Source organism: Suncus etruscus, chromosome 19 (assembly GCF_024139225.1).
Source record: "Suncus etruscus isolate mSunEtr1 chromosome 19, mSunEtr1.pri.cur, whole genome shotgun sequence".
NCBI classification, from domain to species: Eukaryota; Metazoa; Chordata; class Mammalia; order Eulipotyphla; family Soricidae; genus Suncus; species Suncus etruscus.
The window spans coordinates 6,073,834-6,099,644 of NC_064866.1; the positions used below are offsets into that span (position 1 = coordinate 6,073,834).

General features: G+C 37.0%; 1 protein-coding gene across 1 annotated transcript in view; it reads right to left on the reverse strand.

Moving 5' to 3' along the window:
• The window catches only part of MAN1A2 (mannosidase alpha class 1A member 2), a 142,481-nt gene that overhangs the window by 24,684 nt on the left and 91,986 nt on the right, over positions 1–25,811 (reverse strand). Inside the window, exons 6-9 of the mRNA XM_049765913.1 lie at positions 23,380–23,474; positions 20,027–20,150; positions 17,904–17,997; positions 4,563–4,678 (exon numbers count right to left, since the gene is read on the reverse strand). Of these exons, the coding sequence (XP_049621870.1) occupies positions 4,563–4,678; positions 17,904–17,997; positions 20,027–20,150; positions 23,380–23,474 (429 nt within the window). The remainder of the gene's footprint in view (positions 1–4,562; positions 4,679–17,903; positions 17,998–20,026; positions 20,151–23,379; positions 23,475–25,811) is intronic.

Below are 25,811 nucleotides of genomic sequence, written 5' to 3' on the forward strand. Positions count from 1 at the left end.
TCAAACCTAGTCTTTTGCATTTTTTAGCTATCTCTCTAGGCCTAAACAAACTGTTTCAACATTTCCCCTTCTAGATTATGTACTGACTTCATAAGAAAAGTTACTAAATTAATTCACCAGCCTTTAGCAGTACTACTTTGGGGGGTGGGGGGAATTCTTCTAACTGCACACAGGAGTCATTCCTGGCCACATCCAAAGCAAATGCCCTAACTGTTGTACTATCTCTCTAGCCCCTTAGAAGAACTTCTAAAAAGTCTAAGAAATGGCATCAATTCAATGTGCTTTGGTAGAAATGATTATATATTAGGCACTGTATTATTCTGACAATAAAAGAAACAAGAATTATTTCGTGTTTTCTTTGCTGGTCATTTTCTGACATGTTTAACAACAATCAGCTTCAGAAAACTTACTCTGTATATTTCACAATAATAATGCAGGCTCTACAAAACTATAGGGACTTTGTCAAGTAAAACATTTAATGTTCTACAACACCTATGTGCAATATGTAATCAACAAACAATGAGGGAATGCCATCAGATTCGTTTTTACTTGTATGTTGTTTTCATACCATATAGCATTGAGAACAAAGCAAAATATTGACTTTTTTGGTATGGATACAATGTTTTTGCTCTGTAAGTTCATGTCATGAAGCATGCTTTCTTCAATAAGATATTCAGTAAGTTTGCAAAGAAATATATTCAAAGGATTTGTTGTAAACTCACATTTTTATACTTCTATTCATTTTAAGATAAATCTTACTGTTAAAAATTAAAAGATAACAAAATATACCCATGCATCGACTAGGACTCAGTAAAATTAATCTGATGAATATCTTTGCTAATAATTCATCTAGGAAGTTCCAAAATTTCTTGGATAGCTCTTGTTTCTGTAAAAATATCTAAGAATTCAACTGCATAAAATGAGAAACTGTTGAATGGCAGATCAAAATTGTATTATTGCTCTTTTGATTAAAATGTATAAACTTGTGGCCAGAGAGGCAGTACAGTGGGTAGGTCATTTGCCTTGCGTGTGGTTGACATCAGTTCAATGCTTGACATCCCATATGGTCTCTCGAGCAAAGTCAGGAGTGATTCCTGAATGAAGAGTAAGGAGTAACCCCTGAACATCATGGGCAGGGTCCCCAAACAACAAAATTGTGAAAGAGAAATCAGGGAAATGGGTGAAAAGACTACAGCAAGTTTGGGTCCTGATACTGCTTGACTCCCTGAACAGTAGCAGTGTACCATGAAGATCCCAAGCACTAGTAGGTGTGGCCATCATGGTCCCTGAATACTGGTTAGGGGGCCTTTATAACTCTCAGTATTCCTTGATGTTAGCAGCACTCCATGAATTGTCTAGCTCTGTTGGCCAAATGTCTCTGGGAGTCATGCCGAGGACCTATGAGCATGGCTTGGAAGACCTATAATATAGGTAGATGGGGGTCAAACAAATCTTCGCAAACCATGGCATTACTTTTTGTATAAAAATAACTTTAATATAGTTTTACTGTTTGTTTTGTACTGCAATAAGCAATAAAAATACTTTGCTGTCTAAAAAATTAAAACATAAACTTCATTGTGCTACAAAACATAACTGTTGGGGGCCTGGAGCAATAGCACAGAGGATAGAGCATTTGCCATGCACACATAGACTTGAGTACAACCCCTAGCATCCCATATGGTCCCCCAAGCCTATCCGGAGTTGGTACAGACCCAGAAATTGCAAAAAACAAATCAAACTAAAACAAACAAACAAAAAACCCATGTAACTATATATCATTTTTACAAAGTTAAGATGTAAGTATGCATCTTACTGTAGGGACTAATTCTCAGATTTATGGATGGACTGGATGAGAAGAGATGTGCTCAGAAAGACAAGATTTTTAGATGATTACTTTCAAATTCGAATGGAAAATCCTTTCTGTCTCTTCAACAAATTACACCAGTCATTTTACAATTTGTATGTACGTTGTCTCATAATAGAATTAATAAACACAGTATTTAAAGTAACACTGTGGGAGTTTCAAAGTTGATTCAGGACATACAACTTATAGAGAAAATAATTCATAAAAATAATTTTATAAAATGACTTTCAAAACAGATTCAAAAATATTTAATTGAAGAAGCAGCAACAAATATATGATATTCTTACTCCTGAAGAAGTAAAATAAAACAAATAGCTATAGATTAAATATTACACAAAAGATTAAACTATCATATAAAATGGTAACATGGTATCTTATGTCACTTGCTCAAAATAAAATATTAAATATATTCATTCACTTATCAAACACTTATTGAATGACTATTATGTTTTCAATGTTGTACAAGGTGCTCTGACAATGATAAAGAACCCAGATCTTGAGGTTAGTCAAAAAAACCCCAAAGAAATTAGATTCACTAAAGGCAATTTCATCTCTCTAAATAATCACATCTCTCTCACATGACTCTGTCAAAAGGAGTCATTATGATCAAAAAAATTCATAGGTCTAAAGGTTAATAACTGAGTGAAAAGATTATTATTCCAAAGCATAAAATTTCATTGAGAATTTTAGAAGTCGGGGTCAGAGAGATAACACAGCAGTAAGGCGTTTGCCTTGCACGCAGCCAACCCAGGATGAACTGGTGGTTCGAATTCCAGCATTCTGTATGGTCCCCTGTGCCTGCCAGGAGTGATTTCTGAGCAGACGGCCAGGAGTGAGTGACCTGAGTGCCACCAGGTGTGACTCATAAAACAAAAAAAAATAATAAAATAAAATAATTTATAAGTCTCACACTAAATGCAAATTCCTGATTACACATAAATTTCTTGATTAATATAATTTCTCAAGAAACTTTACAATGAGCAAAAATGAACATATCTTAGTTCAACTCCTATAGACTTTTCTAACAATTACAAGGCTAAAGAGTACAAATAAAATGAATAATATGATCCTAGGCTTAATTTAATTACAAGCCCAACACAACTGTAATTTTAAATAATTACTGAAAACAGCCAGAATAGGCTATCGTTAATAAAATTAAGTTTTAAGAATTGACTAAAATTATTAAAGGAATAAGGCTTATATAGAACCAGAAAGCAAATAACTTATGAACTGCTTAATGGTCTCTTTTGGGGGGGAAGGGGTTTGGTTTTTTGGGCCACACCTGGTGATGCTCAGGGGTTACTCCTGGCTATGTGCTCAGAAATCGCTCCTGGCTTGGGGAACCATATGGGATGATGGGGATCGAAACGTGGTCCATCTTAGGCTAGCGCTGGGGTAAGGGAGAGGCCTTACTGCTCCAGCCCCCTTAACATTCTTTTCTATTTAGAGTTTCTGCTTTAAAAAAATAACATGAATAATAAACATTTTGAAAATAAAATATGTTCCAATTGTATAATATCACAAAATTGTGATGGTGGTTACATATAATAAACACAATACAATTATTAAGAGAAGTTTCAGCTTTCTTCCCTTAAAAGCTCTATGTAATCCTTGCAGAAAGCACTTCAACAACTCTGTGCCTTAAAGTCATCCCAGCTGAACTGGTAGCAAAACCGAAAAAGTTCCACAAATATAAAAGTGTGAAAGCACAACAGTGCTTGTCCCATTGAAAGTGTGAGTGCATTGTTCTTATTAAATGCCCATAAAACTCCCAACATATAGGCTCAGTGGGTCATTTGATGCTTAGAGTTTACATATGACTCAGCCCTCAGGGATCACTCTAAACAGGGTCTGGGAGATTAAACATGGTGCTGGGGATCCAAACCCATGTCCGCTGCATGCATAACAAGTGCCCTACTTGGTATACTATGGGTCACTTGAAACAAAAAATGTTAATAAAAATTAAAGAGAGGTTATAAGTATTACCAGTTCTCTAGGTGAAAATGAACAGTAATTTTTAAATTTTCATAGTATGTTCAAATACTTTCAATAATTTCAGGAATTTCTCTTTAAAAATGTCACAATCAAGTCATATAAAGAAAACATGATATTTTGTTTTTATGTTTTGGGCCACACCCAACGGCACCCAGGGGCTACTCTTGGCTCTGCACTCAGAAACCATTGCTCCTGATAGGCTCAGGAGACCGTATGGGATACCTAGGATTGAACCCGGGTCTGTCCTGGGTAGGCTATGTTCAAGGCAAAAGCCCTACCTGCTGTACTACATTCCAGCCCCAAGAAAATTTGATCTTATATCAAAACGTAAGTCTTCCCTCATTGTGGCATTTAAAAATACAATATACTGGGGCCAGAGAGATAGCATGGAAGTGGTGCGTTTGCCTTGTATGCAGAAGGACTGTGGTTTGAATCCCGGCATCCATGTGGTCTCCCGAGCCTGCCAGGAGCGATTTCTGAGCATAGACCCAGGAGTAGCCCCTGAGCGCTGCCGGGTGTGATGCAAAAACAAAACAAAACAAAAAAAATACAATATACTAACACATACGTATATTTATACATAAATATAATTTAAATAAATTATACTTGAATTTCAATAAACCAAAATGATCACCTGTCACTCAAATATATTATCTATTCAACCTATTGAATGTTAAACGGGAAAATCTTTTAGAATAATTACCTCAATAGCTTCATCATACATCCGTCTTGCATCATGATCTGTTTTATCTGACATCAACCATGCTTTCAGTAAGTATTCATAAAAACTATCTCCTAGCCCACCAACAGACGTATGATCTGTAACAAAAGAGAAGGAATTTAGAAGAAAGGCAGAGACAATAATTTTTCATTATAATGACCATTATTATACATGTCATTGAAACATGTATATCTCCATTTTCAACATATTTCAGATTCAGTCAAAAGTACACTACACCATCACCACTCTCCCTCACAATAATGTTCAATAATCTACTTATAAAGGCCATATCAAATGCTCATATTTCTCTTCCATAATCATAAATATAAATTTGAGAAATTTTTACAGTACATGTAATTATCAACAACATAAAAATACAGAATATTTCTAGTAAACCAAAGTCTTCGCTCTTACAGTACCCACCCTCCTCAAATAAGAATTTTCTGACCTATAACACCATGTATTTATTTGATCAAATTCATTATATTTCAACTATATTTTATAGTTTTATAATACTGTCCCTTTTATTATGGGTCTATACCTGGTAATATGCAGATTACTTCTGTCTGTGAGCTCAGAGATCACTACTGGTGTTGCCAGGCATAGAACATGGGTCAGCTACTGCAAAGCCTTCCTTATCCCACTGTAGTATCTATCTGAGTCCACTGCTTTGTTTTTGATCAAAATATCTCAAACACTTTCACTTGATGCACATTTCCTGAGCCCCTAACATTAAGTAACTAGGTATTATAGATGACACTTACATAAAACAAATTTTATAAATGAATATATATTACTAAGGAAAGACTTTTCCCTCAGAACTAGAAGGTACAGTTTCAATTTCTTGTTACATTAAAGTAACGATGATGATTTTGATGTGTTTTCAACTTCTTTTCCTCACACCTTATTCTTTTCTCGACTATTTGCCACATAGTCTCTCTTCTTAGTGGGATTCTAACTATCTTCCATTCTTTAGTTATTATGTATTTTTACTCTTTATTTATACTTTATTCTAACTATTTTGCGTGCCAGTTAAGTTGATGTAAGGTGGTCTTTGTCTTGGAGTCAGGAATAGGGTGTCTGATGTGAAAATGTTGACCTGTTCAATGCTTTGAGAAACATGAAGTTCTATGCTAGAGTCTTACCTTTCCTTAAAGAAACTGTTTAATTTTTTCAGAAGAGCTGTGTCTTTAGGTCTAATGGAAAATACTAGGGATGGGATAGTAGATATGATTTCAAGTGGAGCTCTACCAGATTGTGGCAGAGATGGCTGAAATGAAAACTGAGAAAGACAAAACCTAGGATATATAAGGCAACTATTGAAAAGGCCATGATCAACTCCAGAAATTGTTAACAAATTATGCAACTATAAAAAATGTCTATATCAAAAAGAAAAGTAAGAGTAAACAAAGTAAGAGTAAGAGCTGGAAATGGTGGTGGAGAGATGCCAAACCTCTTGTGGGTACAGAGTAGCAACACTTTTTCTGGAATATCAATGCTAGCAGTAGTAAATCACAGTGCCTAAAATTTTTAATTATTTTAAATGGATGGTAAAAAACAGAGCTCAGAATGCAAAATATTGAGAAGTAGGGTGATTAGGGGATGGTGGACCGAAGCAGTAGTAAGGCAGGTAGGGCATTTGTCTTGCATGCAGCTGATCTGGGTCTGATCCCTGGCATTCCAAAGAGCATTGCCAGAAGTAATTTCTGAGTGTAGAAACAGGAATAACCATTTAGCACTGCTGGCTATGGTCCAAATTAAAACAAAAAGAAAGCAAACAACAGTTCATCAAATTCCTGTGAAAGATTGTATCCTGGTACCTATATATATATATATATATATATATATATATATATATATATATATATATATATATGGAGTATTTGCTAGAAAAGGACCATAGCACTGTCTCCAAATACCATTATCTTCAACTCACATCTTCCTCACTCAGTAAAAATTTTATATTACTTATCTCAAAGTTGCTTATCAATTTTTCCATGACTACTTATTTAGCATATTTTCCCATTCTCCAAATATTTTAAATCTTTTCTTCTAAAGTTCCATATCGTTTTACTTTTTCTTTCTCACAGCAGCTATGCCTTTTAATAGAGAAAATGCAAACCATTTCAAGAACATGATTGGGCACAATTATAAAGATATCAATAGAAAAGAAATGATACAAAGGCAATGAAGCTGAGAGAAAACAGCATTGCAACAACTGGTACCAAAATGAGACAACTATCAGACAATTAGATATTGTGAGAATGTATTTCTACCTATATCTGTCCCCCAGTTTCTGGCACAGAATTCTTCAGATCCTTGCTATTTTGTAAGTATTTGTAAAGACATCCCTTGTTCAAATATTGGTTCTTTGTCCCTGTTCCTTAACAGGGCTGCAAGAACTTGTCAATTCCTAAATTAAGAAACAGGAGCATCTTTTGTTCTAATTGGCCATCTCTAGGTCAGGCACTAGATATGAAATGGCCTATACCAAGTAGCAAAAATCTAAAGCCTGGAATGTGTAGCATTGCCTTCCAGTTCTTTAGAGATGGATGAGGGACTAAAAATGTAGTTAGCAATTGATAACTGCCTTTCTGAAGAAGTCTCTGTTGAAACTCCCAAAATGCGAAGTTTTGAAAGATCTCAGGATGGCGAAAACATACACATCATAGAACAAAAGGTTCTGTGTATGGGATCCACTAGAACCTGACCAATTTATCTCTTTATCTGGCTGCTGACTTTGTATCCATTCATCTATTGGAGTGTGTAAACTTTCCTAATTTCTGTGAGCTGTTTTTACAAAATGTACCCCTGGGGAAGGCATGAACCTGTGATTGGAGCCAAGTGAGAGAGAAGTTGTAGACAATCTGAGTACCTACCACCTGCAATTTACATCTAAACTTGGAAGAGAAGCAATCTCACTGGAATACATCACAGATTACTGTGAGGTCTGATCTATCTCCAGGTAGACAGTGTCAAAATTAAATTAAATTACAGGAAACATAGCTGGTATAATACATTCGCCTGGTGTAGAAAGAAAAGACACCCACACATTTGCGAGCAAAAGTATAAGAAAAAAAGTGGAAAGAGCAAGGAATGAAAAGACACACTGGGGGAAAATTGTGTGCTTTTTCTCAATAGAGAAACACCTATGATTATAGAAGCAACACCGAACTTAAAATCCTATACAAAACTCAACATGGGTTAAGACCAAAATATAAAATCTCTATCTGTAAAATAAAGAAGAAAGAAATTAGAAAAATCTTTGGCTCAGCCTTTAAAGAACAAGTCATGAAAGAACAAAATGATAAAATGAACTTCCTAAATAGAAACCTTTTGCTCTTTGAGTAGATAAGAAAATAAAAATGTGCGCCCGGAGAGATAGCACAGCGGCGTTTGCCTTGCAAGCAGCCGATCCAGGACCAAAGGTGGTTGGTTCAAATCCTGGTGTCCCATATGGTCCCCCGTGCCTGCTAGGAGCTATTTCTGAGCAGACAGCCAGGAGTAACCCCTGAGCACCGCCGGGTGTGGCCCAAAAACCAAAAAAAATTAAAAATAAATAAAAAAAAAAGAAAAGAAAAATGTGAGCCAAAGGCTGGGAGAAAATGCTCTGTCAATGTGTTTTTTAATTGAAACTATATACCAAATTTTCACAACTCAGCAATCATGAGTACAATCAAACTTTTATAAATGTGGATGGCAAACTTTTATAAACTGGATGGTAAATAACAATATGAAAAATTATTCAACACCAGCAAACTGGTAGTGCTAATTAAAGTCACAATAATATTTTGTATGCTGGAGGCCTACGTTCAATCCCTCTCTCACTGGTATGCATAATACTCGCAATAACCCCCCTCCCCCACCAACATGCACATGCCTTCATAATGACTAGAGTAATCCCCAAGACAAAAAGCTTGTACCTTGTACTAACATGTGAGGTGTGGCCCAATAGATTAAAAAAAAAAACTAACCATATCAAGTGTTTATTTGTTAAAAACACTATTGATCACAATATAAAATGGAAAAAATGATATAAAATGGTGCATCCATTTTGGAAAACAGCTTTGTACCAAGTTAAACAGACATACCTACTAAGTTCCATTCACAAAGCCTTTCTCAAAAGACATGAAAAAATACAACCACATAGAACTTTGTATGTGAATGTAAACAACAAACATAGTTTTAAAAAAATCTCCCATTAGAAGTAATTCATTCTTCCGTCAGCAAGTAAATGATAAATTGTGGCATTCCACAAAATCTGAAATCTGCTCAGAACTAATGATTAACACATATGAGGAAATATCAAAATAGTACATTAAGTTAAAGAGGTGGGAAAAAAGTACATAGAAAAGATTCATTCCTATGATAGAATTTTCTATGATAGGATGCACACCAATGGATATTTACAATAAAGAAAAGGGGCTGGAGAGAAGAATCATTGAGGAGTTAGAGGTGCTCTATTGGCAAGAGATATATTCAGTATTTTGCTGATCTTTGCCTGATGATTTTCAGAGATGCATAATTATTCAAAACCATCATTCATATACTTTATTACAGATACAAGTAATCATTAATTATATCTTAATAAAAATGTTCTATAAAAAATAAAACACTTTTGGAATAATCCAAATATCCAAAGCATCAAAGATCAAAATTTTAACTAAATTTTAAACACAGATATTCTCACATTTGAATATTTTAAAAATCTATCTGAATACTTTACGAGAACATACTGAAACTAAAATTGCCCACATCTTTGGAAAAAAAAAAAAAAGACCCAGGTGGGGTCCTCTTCAAGGACTATTCAAGTTCAGAAAGCATCTGCTTTGTGAGCATAAGACCATCAAATCAATCCTTAGAACATATGCTAACAATCCCAGCTGTGCTGGCTGGGAGCTCCATGCTACAACAACAGTATGTGACCTCCAGTGCACACAGGCAAATAAAAAGTGTAAACATTCCAGCAAGCACAGCAATTATAGGTGTTTTTGCGTGTGACCAGGAGAGTGACCTTAGGAGAGCACAAGTCTGAAAATCATAGCAAAGCCCTCACAAGCATGACAAATACAACATATTGGGTACTGCCATGATGAAGTGAGTACCATCCCTGCAAGCATCACACCAAGTATGGAAGCAGAATAATCATGTGTGTCACAATAGCAGCATCAAAAGCAAGGGGTGCAGAGCAGAGTTAGTGGTGAGAAGAGAGCCAGTGATAGATAGGTTAATGCAGAACTTAAATAAATGTAAAGAATGTGAAATCACTGATCAAAGTTAAAGAATAACGGGAGTGACAGTAAGGTAACTGAAGTAGAAATATTTAAAATTATACTACTTCAATATGTACAACTGTTGATTTTCATCAGTAATGCTCAGTTGACTGAATATGTTTATAGAAAAGTAGGGAGCTGGACTGACATAAGCCTGGAGATAGGTTAGGCACATAGAACAATATAATGCATGCACTTGAGTATTCTCACATTTATTGGAATTCTAACTCAGTCAAGGTTAGACAGGAAAAGAAGCAGTCGGTAATCCTCTTATCCAAACTTTCAGTTCCTTTGCTCCACTGTACGTCAGTTACAATAGCCAGAAAACATCAGTCCAACTGTCACATACTATTGCCTGATACCATTATCTCCAACTCACAACTTTCACTATCAATAAGAATTCAAAATTGCTTATCTCAAAGTTGTTTATCATCTTTTCCACGGCTACTTATTTAGCACTTTTTCCTGTTCCCCAAATATTTTAAATCTTTTCTTCTAAAGTTCCCTATCGCTTTAATTTCTCACTCACTCACAGCAGCTCTGCCTTCTAATAGAGAAAATGCGAACCATTGCAAGAAGGTTCAAAAATCCAACTTTCTGCATCCCCACCTATCTATTTAACTTTTCTTTGTGAGGAGGAGGTGTGGGTGACACCTGATGATGCTCAGGTCTTACTCCTCATCTGCACACAGGGATCATTCTGGGAGTGCTCAGGGAACCATATGGGATAAAGGTTATCAAACCTGGGTCAGCTGCATGCAAGGCAAGAGTCCTACCTACTGTATTATATCTCTGGCCCTATAAGTCTTTTCTTTGCTTCTTAAAGAGGAACCAGAGAGATACCATAAGAAGTAAGGGCACTTGCCTCACATGCATCCTACCTCATTAGATCTCTGACACCACCAGGGGTAACTCCTGAGTCCTAAACACAGAGCCAGGAATAGCCCCTGTGCATCACCAAATCTGGCCTCAAATTACCATCACCCCCTGTGATAAAGAAAATAATTCTTTATTCTGTACATTCATCTATATCAGGATCTTAAAACAATTTCTATAGCCTTTTCACGAGCCCTTTCTCTCCTTGGTTTATCTTCAACTTCCATCCTTCAACTGAATCAATCTCTTAGTTTTAATGCTGTCTTAATATCATAAACCTTATAATCTTTCTTAATGTCAATATTTTCTTTTAATTTGGTATGTACCAAAGGCTTCCTATACAGCTAATAAAGAAAAGAAATAATAGCTGGTGCAAATGATTTCAAAGTGCTCTTTCTTTGAAATAAGAAATGGATCAAGAAGTCACTTAGATTGAAAGGGACCTGAATTTATTGCATATACTTTGACAAACTCATTGAATTCCTAAATTATTATGATAAGTAGATGACCAAGTATGTGGAAATCCTCAGTTCTGAGTTTTGAATTTGTATGGTAACAATAAAATAATGTAGAGCTGAACTGAGAGAGGTCATTCAAAATAAAGGGAATACCTAAAGGATAAGGAAAAGGGAGAAACAGAACACCAGAAAAGATGATTAAGAGCAGTCTGCATACAAGTATATGGAATTGTAGAGAAGGGAATTTCATAAACTAAGGGAAGTAATAGTAATGAGTAAGAATATGAACTCTACAGCTAGGCAACCAGTGGAACCTGGCTCTGTTCTAATGCTTACTACCTATATAAACTTGTAGCAGTTACTTAAAAAACTCTGTCCTTCAATTCCCCTATTAATAAAAAGGGAATAAAATACTTAAGAAGGTAATACATAAAGACGCAGAGTCAGTTATTTAGAATATATAAAGCACTTAAAACTAAGACTTGTCTCTTTTAAGAGTACAACATATCCTTGTATAATATAAAAGTATGTGAAGTAAAAGAGAAAAAAATTTATTTATTTTTTGTTTTTGGGTCACACCCGGCAGCAGTCAGGCATTACTCCTAGCTCTATGCTCAGAAATTGCTCCTAGCAGGTTCAGGGGACATATGAGATGCTGGGATTCGAACCACCTTCCTTCTGCATGCAAGGCAAACACCTAACCTCCATGCTATCTCTCTGGCCCCGTGAAAGAGAACAATTTTTAAACAAAGTATGATTGGCATTTTTATTTTCTTTTTAAAGGGGTCACACCCAACAGTGCTGGAGGTAAAGAGGATCATGGATCAAATCCATGGTTCCATGCATGATAGACACATGTGCTTATACGTAGGGGGCCAAAAATTACCATTTAAAAACCTACAGAGAAGTCATGTAAGACCAAATATTTTTTTTTATTCATTCAACAGATATTTACTAAGTGCCTTTACATAACACAGCATTCCAGATGCTAAGTCTATAAATTATAACAAAATTTTAAAGCCTCTCTGCCTTTATGGAGACTGTTTACTGCTAGAGAAATGAAAATGAAAATTAATGACTCAGCAATGACCAAGTTTCTGTAGTTTATTTTATTTATAAAAGGAGATGTCTGGCGTTAAACTGAGAAAAGGCTGTGGGGAAAAACATTAAGTAAAAAAGAAAAACTAATGATGTGCCTTCAAATCTAGGTTCCTTACTATATTTCTTTATATCTGTTGCCAAGAACTTTTCCTGAAAGTAATTATCGGTAATTATTCTCTGTGATTGCTATGTGCACGTCACAGACATTACCATTACTCTAATTATAATACAGTTAGCCAAAGCTGAATTGTTAAATTTCAGTTCAATTCACTGTTGGCAGATTATTTATAGACATGACAAATGTATATTGCTCAAAGATAATAGTGGAATTTGATAAACTTTTCTGCGGCTTTTATAAAATATCCAAAAAAAAATTAAAAGGAACAAAATGGACTAAAATTTAGTACGGACTGCACCTGCTTAAAGGGATATAGGACAGCAACCCTAGAATTTTAAACACTTCTTGTCAAAATAGCCAGTATATTTCTATAAATGCTCAAATTATTGTTGAGAGTGAATATAATCTGAAGAAGCCATCTGCAATTTTTATTGATAAAATAATTCTGTTTTCTTGGTTATAATATTTTTATCATGATGATATGATATATGTAACAGGAAAACTGCTAACCTAACCATTTTGTTGGTGGTGGTTGTGGGAACTCATGTGACAGTGCTGAGGGCATATTCTTGGTGACAGAAACAAAGCTGAGGACTTCATGCCATGGTTATGGCTCTATCACTTGAACTACATTCCTAGCACTTGTACATTTTTTTATTTCATTTTTTTTTATTATTGTGGTCAAAGTGAATTACACAATTCTCTCAAAGTAATATTTGAGGAGGCACATAGTGACAATGAGTGAGGGGCATTCCCACCACCAGTGTTGTCCTCCTTCCACCCCTGTTCCCAGCATGCATCCCACATCTGTAGTACAACTGTTCCCCACCCCCTACCTGTACAGCTTGTTGTAGATCGGGTATCGATTCTGTTGTACTGTATAGTAGCATTCACTGCATGCACATCAATCATCATTATTTTCAAAACTTTTTCACTGCACCAAAAAGCAGTTCTGTACCCATTTAAATAGTAACTTTGCAAATCCTTCTCATTTAAGCCCCAGTAACCTCTAATCCACTTTCTATGAATCTGACTATACTAGACATTGGTCAAGTAGTATTATATTTGTCCTTCTGTGTCAGTTATTTCACTCAGAATGTGTGCAAGGTTCACCTAGGTTAACAGCATGTGTCAGAACTTCGTTCCTTTTTGAATATAAATCAAATTCCATTTTGTAGCTCTATAATGTCCTACTTCTTTGATAGACACTTTGTTCGGTTTGGTTTGATTTGGTTTGGTTACTGGGAATAAAGGCCAGTGCCAAATAACTATCCGCTTTGATTCCCTGAACGCTCTGGTCAAATGGAATTCTATGTTTTATTTGATGGGGGAGGAGCTCCCAAGAGGTCAAGAGGTCTGAAGCTTCCTGAAAATCAGCTGAGTGAGATGCTGGGTCAATGCAATGGCCTGAGGATATGGACTGTGTGAGCCATGTAGTGATGGGGATGACTGTCCCACTCTGGCATTCGTTGAGGTGACCCCTGGGCTCTATTAGATGATGAAGGTTAGGGGACCAAAGTGAGGGATACGCAAGTCAGGTCCTTAATCCCTGTACTATCTCTCTAGTCCTTCTATGTTCAATTTTTTGAGAATCCACAAAACTACATTTCAGAGAAACTTAGAAAAGATGTTCATGAGCAAATGGATAATCAGCTATTTTTCAGCATCTTTTTTAAAAATAGGGATCACTGTTGGTGATGCTAAAGGGCCAGACCCACTGTCCATGGTACAAGATTGGCAGATTGGTGCTCAGACTCAACAATACTCAGGGGTCATTAAGACTCCATCCACGGTATTCAGAGGCCTCTAGGGTTATACTTAGCAGCATTCATGGTCAGATTATGGCAGATTATAGCTCAGGATCTTATACATACTAATTTATATTCTGCAACTTAAACTATCTCCCTAGCCTGAATTTTTAGAATTTTTGTTGTTCTGTTACTCCTGGCTCTGCACTCATTGATTCCTCCTGGAAGAGTTGGGGACCATATGGGATGCCATGTGGAAGACCTTATCTGTTGTACTATATTTCTAACCCTCCAATTTGGGGCATTTTTACAGTTTCATTTATTTTTATTTTGGGGCCACACCTGGTTCAGGGATTATTCTTGGTGTTGTTCAGGGGACCAGATAGTATTGTCAAAGATTGAACCTAGGTTGGCGGCAGCAAGGCAAGTGTTCTACCTACTGTACATCCTTCTGGCCCCATGGTCTTATTTATAAACAAACTGTTGCACCATATAGAATAATATGATGACACATGATATAAAAAATGAACTAACAATATTTTTCTTAATTTTATAATACTGAGGAACATCAATGATTCATTAAGTCATTTTACAATAAAATTCACGCAAATTGGGTCCTGTGCTAGGGCTATTGATCCCTCCCTCACCAACTCATCAAAAAAAGTCCAACTGACAAACCTGGAGCACCCACCACCACAGGGTGAACAGGCCTGCCATTATGCCATCAATCAGGAGGGAATGTATTTTTCCAAGAAGTTTATTTTTTAAAGGTGAATTCCTAGTGTGGGTTCTGGGGCTACATTCTGACCTCCACAATTGCTATCTCCTCCAAAATGATCCCTCCTGAGGCACTGCAACAGCTGCTGCCACTGCTGGTCCCACTGAAACAGGGGTGACCCTCGTTGAAAACCTGCCTGCAGAAGCTGGTGGTGGTGTCAGGGGCCTGTCTGTTTCCTGCAAGGTGGGTGTTCACCAGCAGATCCCCCTAGTGCTTGAACAGGAAGGCATTATCTGGCCCACATCCCACATACACTACCAGGTAAACAATGGCACAGATTTACAATTAATCTCGAAAGATGCATGTCGAGTTGCTAAAACTCATGGTTACAAGGTTCTTTCAGTTGAAAAATCTGGGTTTGGGCCCGGAGAGATAGCACAGAGGCGTTTGCCTTGCAAGCAGCCGATCCAGGACCAAAGGTGGCTGGTTCAAATCCCGGTGTCCCATATGGTCCCCCGTGCCTGCCAGGAGCTATTTCTGAGCAGACAGCCAGGAGTAACCTCTGAGCAGTGCCAGGTGTGGCCCAAAAACCAAAAAAAAAAAAAAAAAAGAAAAATCTGGGTTGGGGTGTGAGCTGAGTTCCCATCCTGCCACCCAACTTCATTGCCTCATACTGAGCTCTGTAGAGACTTCCAAACAGGAAAATTGCAGGTACACCATTTTGGGGGTGAAAACTCTGGGGAATTCTCAGAATGAGGGCAGCCTTTTCCCATCTCCCACCCTATAATGGTAAAAGTCCATGCAGCCAGACACACAGCTAGCTCAGGGTCATCAGGGCCCAGTATCTTGAAAGAGATACAAGCCACTGAAACTCATTAGTCCAGTACTACAGATGCTAGAGTTCCTGGCAACAACTCCAAATTCCACAGTACTGCCAACCCAGTAGGAGCACATCAAATTGGATGGGGAATGTAGCATAGAAATCAACTAAGCTCAATAAATAAAAACACAGAAGGCTCAACTAGCAATAAAAAAAACTAAGAAAGCCTCAGACAATGATTTAATGACCCTTTGTGAGATGCAATAATTTTCACAAATTTTCTTTTATCAAAGTTTTTTTTTTTTTTTTGGTATTTCCAATGACCATTTTGCTGCAACAAGCAATATAAAATACATTATTTGGTGACTGCTAAGGGAGTAGGCTTGCGGTGTGGGTAGAAAACTGTGGACAATGTTGGAAGGTCACACTGGTTGTGGGATTGGTGCTGGAACACTGAATGCCACTGAATTAACTGTATTAACATTGAATTAACTGTATTATGAATAATTAACATTGAATTAACTGTACTATGAATAATTTTGCAAACCAGAGTTTAAATTAAAAAAAATCAATCAAATTACTAGTAGACATTCAAATCAGTCACAAATAAAAAGAGTTCTTTTTATATTTTAGAAACGCAACCTTCGGTGTTTTGGTTTATTCAGAAAGTATCGTTTTTATTCATGAGTATATGGGAATTAACCTATATTCTTCAAAATAGATAAAAAATATGGTACATGTAAATAACTTCCAAAGAAAAGTATATAAGAACCAAACCTATGAATCTATTTCTAAATCTATGAAAAGCATACATAGAATCTTTTTCTTGAATAAAATAGAAGACTGTCGCCTTGAGATTTCTTAGTTCAAGTTTCAAGGATAAACTCAAGGCAAAAATTTTCTGAACCTTATTTTCTCATTGGTAAGTCAAGGTGCTTTCAAACATGAAATCAAGAGATTGCCATTTCCACTTCATATTTATTACTTCACTATTATTTTATTAGTCTCAAAAACAATCCAGACATGCTACAGGAAGGGGAAAACCACAACTTTTACTGTTTGTATCTTTTCCTACCTTTTAGGAATGCCATCAATAAACCTAAAATTTACTAAAATTCTGTAAGACCTATATTTCCAGAGGCACTATTTCTTACGTATGGGTAACCCCAGTTCAATCCTCTAGCCTACATATGGCTCACAAATACAACCAGAGTTATACCTGATCACAGAGAGAAGAGTAAGTTCACAGCACTGCCAGGTATATCTGCCCTCCAAAAGGAATAGCAACAATTTCCTGAGAGGAAATCTTTTTTATTAGTGTCACGTAACAATTGGTACGTTCCTTTACTGTACCATGTATCACATTTTATTTCAACTATAAATGTTGTCTATCCATACTAGAAGTTCTAAGTCATATTCTCTTTCCTCTTCAGCCGTCTTGCCCCAAAACCAAGCACAGAGTCTGATAAGTAATAGACATTTTTTATCATCTTTTGAAAGTGAGTGACTGGTGTTGGAAGATAATTCAGAGCTAGAGGTCATGCCACATTTGATCTCTGGCAACTTATTATCCCTAGCACTTCAGGGGTAGTCCTGGTGGGTTCCACGATTGCTGGCCCTATGTATCGAACTATCCTGTCAGGATGACTGAAAGCTGCCAAGAGTGCTCCTGCTTTCTCTGAGCATTGCTCCTCCCCCAAGAGATAAATGAACAAGCTTCTACAAGAGCAGCTGCTCCCTTAAAGTCATTTGTTATACCAAATTGTTCTTTATAGTCCTTGAAGAAATACCCTCTCCAAGCAATGATGCTATTTATCTAAAGTTAAGATTTCTTAAAAAAAAAAAAAAAAGTTAAGCATAGCCCTTAATAAATGCTACCCATGCTACCCTAAATTTCAACTAAGTATTTACATGTAAAGGAAATAAAATATGAGGTCGGAGTGATATTACTGAGGAAGGACACTTACCTTGCATGCTGCTGATCTGGGCTTGATCCTCAGCATCCCATCTGGTTTCCTAAGCCCTGCTAGGAGTGATCCTTAAGCACAGAACGAAGAATGATGGTATGGCCTGAACACACATGCAAGGTAACAATGCTAAGAATAAACTAGGTTTCTAACTCTACCTGTGATATACTTTCACTTCATCAAGCAAAGATTTCCAGAGCCATAGCTTTTTAAATAAAACATCAACTGCCTGAGAAATACTTACACTGACCCCACCGGCCAGTTCTTGGGTTCAAATAATTTGGATAGAGACCATTTGGACGATCCATTTTCTGAAGCAGTTTTCGAATGTGCATCACCTAAGTAAAACAAAATGAAGAATGAAATTAAAAGAAATGCATATGATCAAGACTTTGCATTTAGCCTTTGTATTTTTCTTTTTATAAGGAACCTAAAGCACTTCTCCTACCTTCCTGAAAGTGTCAGTCAGAAAAGGTTTCTTTTTTAAGGGGGAATTAGAAAATAGGCATCCCCGGCAGTGCTCAGGACCTACCTCTGGCTCTATATATATATGGATTACTCAGTGGGAGTAGAGGGACCATATGTAGCAATAGAAATAGAATCCACTCCTGACTGTGAGTGTTGCCTGTGCGTGTTTTTCCACTGTCTTCCTCTCTCCAAAACCCTTGGGAGTGGGCCAAAAAGGGCCCAGAAAAATAGCTCTCCCAGGGGCTCCAGAAGAGCACGGCCGCTCCGCTCCACTTCGCAGCCGCGCATTCTTTCTAACCAATGAACTCCACCACAACATGCAGAAAAAAACATACTACAAGTGTGACAATGGGGAAACCTCGCAGGCAAACACCATGCACAGAGAATGAAGACGATAGCTTGGATGACCTAAAAAATCCCAACCATCTGATTAACCTCTCGGATAAGGAGTTTAGAATAGCAATATGGGGGGCCGGAGAGATAGCATGGAGGTAAGGCGTTTGCCTCTCATGCAGAAGGTCATCGGTTCGAATCCCGGCATCCCATATGGTCCCCCCGTGCTTGCCAGGAGCGACTTCTGAGCATGGAGCCAGGAGTAACCCCTGAGCACTGCCAGGTGAGACCCAAAAACCAAAAACCAAAAAAAAAAAAAAAAAAAAAAAAAGAATAGCAATATGGAAGATGTTTGTAGAACTCAAAGAAAGCATAGATCGATCTGAACAGAACACAAAGACAGAAATCAGAAAACTCCAAACTGAAATAACACATCTGAAAAACATGGTAGCTGAACTGAAAAACTCAGTGGATGGCCTTCCCTGCTTTCTACCTTTTACCTCTTTTTATTTCCGTGTTTGCTAATTTTTCTTCAATCTTTTAGTCCTTACCCCATGGTATTTTCTTAGTTGATAAGATATTTTGTTTGAGGGCCACACCCCACTAACTCAAGGATCTCTCCAGGAGAAATTCAGGGGACCAAGTGCAGTGCTTGGAGCAGAAGCAGAGTTATGTACACGCAAGGTAAGATATCTGCTAAACTCTCTCTCTCCATGCTCTCTAAATTAGCGGAATATTAGTCTAATCTTCTCTTTAGAGATACCTTTATCTTACTACACTCTGTAACTGATTATATACCTCATTGATCTGAGCGCTTATATCTATGTGTACACTAGTTTTATATATGAGTTTCTTATCTTCTTCCTTATGATGACTGATCACGCATTTTCAATAGCTATTCTCTGGTAAGCAATTTTAGGCAAATCTTTTCCTTATTTTCTTTTCCTCTTTTTAATTTAGACTATTTGCAATAAATACTTTTTAGGGGTGGGGTGACACCCAGCTGTGCTCAGGGTTCTTTCCCTTGCATGGAGACAACCCAAATTTGATTCTTAACTATGCAATTGGTCCCGGATTCCTTCCAGGGCGGATTCCTGAGCAGAGAGCCAGGAGTAAGCTCTGAGCAGCTCTGGGTCTAGCGCCCCCTCCAAAAAGTGAAAAAGAAAAAGAAAAACCTACTAATAGTTACTATGCTTTTCAAATTAACAATGAATATTTTAAATATGTTCTAAATGAACAGAACCTTTTTATTTATTTGATTTGAACTGCACCAAAAATACTCAGAACTTACTCCTGGCTCTACACTCATGAATCACTCCTGAGGGGTGTCAGGGTAACGTAGGTGGTGACAAGGATAGAACCAGGGTCAAACTGCAAGGCATATGCCCTACCCTCTATCCCTCTGGCCCAAGAATAATCTAACTGGCCAAAAACTTTTTTAAAAAATAATTAAAAAAGACCAAATTCCTCAAAATCTTTAGATAGTCAAACATTTTCTAAGCCTTCACCAATGCTTTGTGTAAATCTTCAGGAATTCTTGTATAAAAAGATTACAAGCAAACAAACCTTTTGATAGTAAACAGGGTCCCCCGTCAAGTAGCTGAGATGGACAAACTCCATGTGCAGTGTTCCAAATTCAGCAAGAATGCTACTCCCTGCAGATGCCCAGCCCCAGTTTCGTCCGACTCCACTGAAGAAAAGTAAAGGTAACAAGCACACAGGGTTGAAAACAACCAACAATCTGTCTTTGAATGATTATATACATTTTAATGAACTCTTTCAAAACTATTATCTTTATGTTTTTTTATGGGCCACACCTGGCCCTACTCAGGGATTACTCCTGGCTCTGCTGAATATGAACCCAGGTCAGCTGCATGCAGTGCAAGCACCCTACATGCTGTATTATCTCGAGCCCCTAAATTTTTTTCTGGGCCACTCTGGCAGCACTCAGAAATTACTCCTGGCAGGTTCCAGGTTTGATCCCAGGCATTTCATATAGTTTCCCCAAACAGTGTCAGGAATAATTCCTGAGTGTACAGGCAAAAGTAACCACTGAACACTGCTGGGCATGTCCAAAACCAAAAAGTAAAAGTTTCAATCTCACTACCAGTGTCTAGGGTCTGAAATCAAGCTTTCACTGCAAAAGGCCTATTTTCAACCCCCAAAATCAAACAAACTGGGAATGCACCACTCTCTAGCTTAGAGCTGACAGCAAGTCCTTAGAACTAATCAAAACCACAAAAATATTAGTAAACTAAGGCCAAAAAAATTGAACTGCTATTTATAACATGAATGAATTGGATTACCTAAGTATAATAATGTTTTTTTCAATGAAAAACCAAAGTAAATTACTCCAATAAAAGAATTATGAATAAGATTCTTACCTACAGTTTAGTAACAACAGGAAGTTGTTTAAAACATAACCTAAAGCAATTCTTTTTTCTTTATTTTTTTTTTTTGGTTTTTGGGCCACACCCATTTGACGCTCAGGGGTTACTCCTGGCTATGTGCTCAGAAATTGCCCCTGGCTTGGGGGACCATATGGGACACTGGGGGATGGAACCGCGGTCCATTCCTTGGCTAGCGCTTGCAAGGCAGACACCTTACCTCTAGCGCCACCTTCCCGGCCCCTTTAAAGCAATTCTTAAAATATCAGAAACAAACAGAATTGGCTTAAATTGGCAATAGTCATCTGAAAATAATTTTAACATCATACTTAATGGTAAAATGTTTGCTTTATTAATGTCATTGATCAACATTCAACATTATGATGTACATCCTTGTCAGTACAAATATGTCCTTATTTACATGACATTTCAAAAAATATAATAACAAATATCTATGTTTTGTTTTGTTTTTTTTCATTTTGGTCTTTGAGTCACACCTGGGGCTGCTTATTTCTAGTTCTGTGGTCAGGAATCAAGCCTGGTCGTGCTCAGAGAATAATATGGGTGCCAGAGAAGGCACTCAGGAAAACCACACTCAAGCCAAGTGATGCCCCATTTTATTATCTCTCCACTCCTCTAAATCAATATTGGCAAGAATTCAAATTCTTTAATACAGAAGCATGATACCAACAACAGAGACTATGTGAGGAATGGAGGTGTATTGCCACTACAGACGATGACTTGGATTGGACTAGTTTGCCTGGAGCCTAGAGTTGGTCTTATGCCAGGAAACTTCAGGGGTAGGGTTTCTTTGTATTTGGGCCAAGGTTATTCCTTTCCATGCCCCTCATACTTTGGTGGGCCTATGCAAACAACAATTGCCACTCTAACACCGTTTTTTACTAGTTCCCTTGACTCCAATCCTTAAGAAAAACAACCCACTAAAACTTTTGAGGTTAACTTAAACTAGTAAGCATGTGCGTGGAACTAGATAAATGTACTTTGCCCTCAATGTTTAAGGAGTTACATAAGTCTAATGTCTTTAGATTATATTGTGTGCTGCTAAGAAATAGTATGTACTACAACTGGGGATTTGAGGGACAAAGTATTGTACATGGATTCATTTTTGTTTTTCTTAATGTTCTTTGGCTGAAAGTTCAAGGCTGGGATATCATCGATGAGACTACCGAGAATTCTGTTTATGGGTGATTGTGTTCCACTGTAACTTTACCCTGTCCTCTTTCTTTGCATCTTTGTTGTCATAATTAAAATAAAAAAAAAAAGAATTCAAATTCAACAAAACTGATGAATTCAGTTTGTAGTTGATATTGCAATAGTAAGTAATTAAACTTTTGAAATTTATTATAGCAATAAAAAACCATCAACAATATGGGCTAGAGAAACAGTACAGAGTTAAAGCACTTGTCTTGCATGATTTGATCACTCAGACTACAGATGGTTTCCCCAACTCAAGCACTATCAGGCGTGATTCCATGAGCAGAGAAGTAAGCATGTAGATAGATCAATGAATTTATTCAATTTGAAGGGCAAGGGAAAAATATTAAAAAGTAAAGACAGCAGTTTTAGGAGCCTATGTGGTCATAATAAAAATTACAAAATCCAAGTAGTAGGAAATTTAAAAAGAAGAAAATATATAAGAAAAAACATTGGAGAAATAATGATTAAAATTTTACCATTATATTTAGTGAGAGGCATATTCAGATTCAATAAGGTAGCAAAATCTAAACAGGATATAAAAGGAGCAATATCAGCTAAAAGAAACCGTGCTAAGGTAAATCTTAGCCAAGCTGTTCAAAATTCAAGATATAAAGAGAAAAATTAAGAATAAATGCAAAGTTGGGGCCAAAGAGATAGCATGGAGGTAAGGTGTTTGCCTTTCATGCAGAAGGACGATGGTTCGAATCCTGGCACCCCATATGGTCTCCTGTGCCTGCCAGGGGCGATTTTCTGAGCATGGAGCCAGGAGTAACCCCTGACGCGGCCGGGTATGACCCCCGCCCCCCCCCCAAAAAAAAGAATAAGTGCAAAGTCAAATCTTTCAGGGGCTGAAGTGACAGTACAGTGAATAGAGCCTTGCATGTGGCCAGTTTGAATTTGATTACCAGTACCCTATACCATATATCCGAGCCTGCCAATGAATATTACAAGAACTGCAAAAAAATTGTTCTGACTGAAGTAACAGCTGAATTGAAGTGGATATTTAGAAATAGAAATGAACTACAGTAAACCTTTGGGTAAATGTTCTATTTTTATTCTACTCAATTTAACAGAAATAAATAAGTCTGCTTAAACAAATATTTTAACATATATTTTGAGTTCTACAGTGTTTTAGATACAATTCACCCAACAACTATAGGATATAGTTAACTGGGAGGCAGCAAGTAGATAGCTATGGCTGAAATGTTTCTACACTTTCCATGAAGTGGTGTAATAACAGCCAAGTGTGGCACAACCCCTGACAAGAAAAAATGCTTTCAAAATTGGACCACCAAAAAAAAAAATCTAATTTACCTTTTTAAATTGACCATAGCCCAGGGAATTCCAGTAGGTGTGTTAAAGGCAGGAAGGAGTTTCTCAGCAAGTTGGACTGCTTTAATCTTGAATATCTGAGGGGGAAAAAAACAAACAGACATGAAATCAGTAAATTTTTTCCTTCTCTCATACCACAAGAGACATGATCTGAGAAATAATCTGGTAAGATGCATACCACACAATATACTGGCTAATGGAACTGGAAAGAGGTGCAAGGAATAGTCAGCATCTCTGACAGTTCGATGGAGAATATGGGAATCAGAGGAAGTTTGTGAAATGGATTTATTTCATTGTTTGAATCTACAATTTGTTGGGGGCAAAAAGGACCTGGTTTTGGTATCTAAAATATTTGTATGGGGGGCAAGGGGCAGAATAATAATAGAGTAGGTAAAGCTCTTGCTTGAAATCAGCTAACTTGGGTTTGATCATTAATATCACATATGGTCTCCCAAGCCTGCCAGAAATGATTCCTGAGTTCAGGGCCAAGAGTAAAGCCTGAGCACCACTGAGTGTGGTCACAAAAGAAGCATCTTTGTATTTTTAACTGGTAAAATATTCTGTAATGAAACAATGGCATGAAATTTTCATCCCTAACATGCTAGTTTAATACAAATATTAAAACAAAAGAAAGCCTATAGTCCAAAATTAATATAAAGCATGTTTTTGTCTCAACAGTTTTTACCAAGCTTTAATGACATTAAACTGTGTTGATGCTCACAGTTTACTTTGACAGTTATAAATATTTCACAATTTATCTTTGTATCATACCACTTTACATAGAAAACTAGTATTCAAAATAGTAAAATGGCTAACACACCTAACCATTCTTCCTAAACAGGAAGCATTTTCATTTCACTTCTAGACGTAATCAATGGCATAGTTTCTAATGTTTAACTACCTTGTGTAATTAATAACAATGAACACTCCAATATCATTGCAAAAAAGGCCCATTTAAGTTATGATTATCACCATTTATTCATAAAATACAATTCTGATAATAATAAAGTACGAATCATCTGTTTCAGAATCAGGCCAGAGCAAATCAGATGGTTTAAAACATCAGTTGTTCATAGTAAGTGATGAGAAACCCAGGCCTTAGATTACAAGACTGAGATTCTAAAAGCAGTAGTGGAAGAAAAGGAAGAGGTAGACTACAGGTGACCAGAGAACAGCGGTGGAGGATCTTGGACACTTTGCTGGTGGTGAGATGCAGAAGCTGTTGCACGAGCCGAAGAGACAGCATGGAGGTAAGGCATTTGCCTTGCATGCAGAAGAATGGTGGTTTGAATCCCGGCATCCCATATGGCCCCCCATGCCTGCCAGGGGTGATTTCTGAGCACAGAGCCAGGAGTAACCCCTGAGCGCTGCCAGGTGTGACCCAAAATCCAAAAAGAAAATAAATAAACAAAGAAGCTATTGCACTAAGACCTTAAATGCAAAATTTTATTGCAATCGCTACCTAAATTATATTTTTAAAATCTAAAAGGTTATTAGATGCAATGCTGGAAAATACAAAATTCACGAAGAATCAAAATAAATCTCTTTTCTAGCATTCTCCCTTTGTTTCTTCCTTAATGAAAAGGTTATCCATTTCTCAATCTCTAGTAAATATTTTGTGCTAAATCAGCTCCATGGTATTTATGGTCCATGTGTCACGTCAAGTTATTTTCCGCTCTGCCTCTTTCTCTCTCTGTTTCTCACATACACAAGTAAATTGTCTCTGAAGCAGAGAGTCCTATAATGTGGGAGAGCAGAGGAGGAAGTACATTAGGAGACTATCCAATTCTGAACTTGCTTTATTTCACTTACTGTATAATGAAGATTGTTCCAAAACAGTTCACAAAGATCTGTGATCCTCTCTCCTATGACTGCAAAAATTTCCCTTGTATGGATAGAAAACTGATTTATTTAGCCAGTGCCATATTGATGCCATATTGACTCTGGGATTATATAACATAAATTATATAAACTGGAATGTTGAATCAATGATTAGCAATTAATTGCTAAGCATTTCACTATCATGTTCCTACCAAGGCTTATAAGTGGTTATGTTCCTGTAATTTTATTAATAAGCAAGTTTTCAAACTTTTGAGTGTAGGCAATCTGTCAATTGGATGCAGTAGACATGCACACCTCACTCAAATAACTTCCATACAACGCTGAGGAGGAAAGTTCTACGTAGCACTTCCCAGATCCCATTTTAACAAAGTTTCTTGAAATGGCCTAGGGACTGATTACCCAAGAAGACATAAATGTATATTTGAAACTAATTTAAAAGGACTAAGGCAGTGGTTTTTCAATCATATTGGTATCTGATTCTTCTATGGCTATTGTAATTCAAGTGTTCCCCTTATTCCAAAAGCAATAAAAGGTTGATCAGTGATAAAGTACATGTATGATATACATGGGTG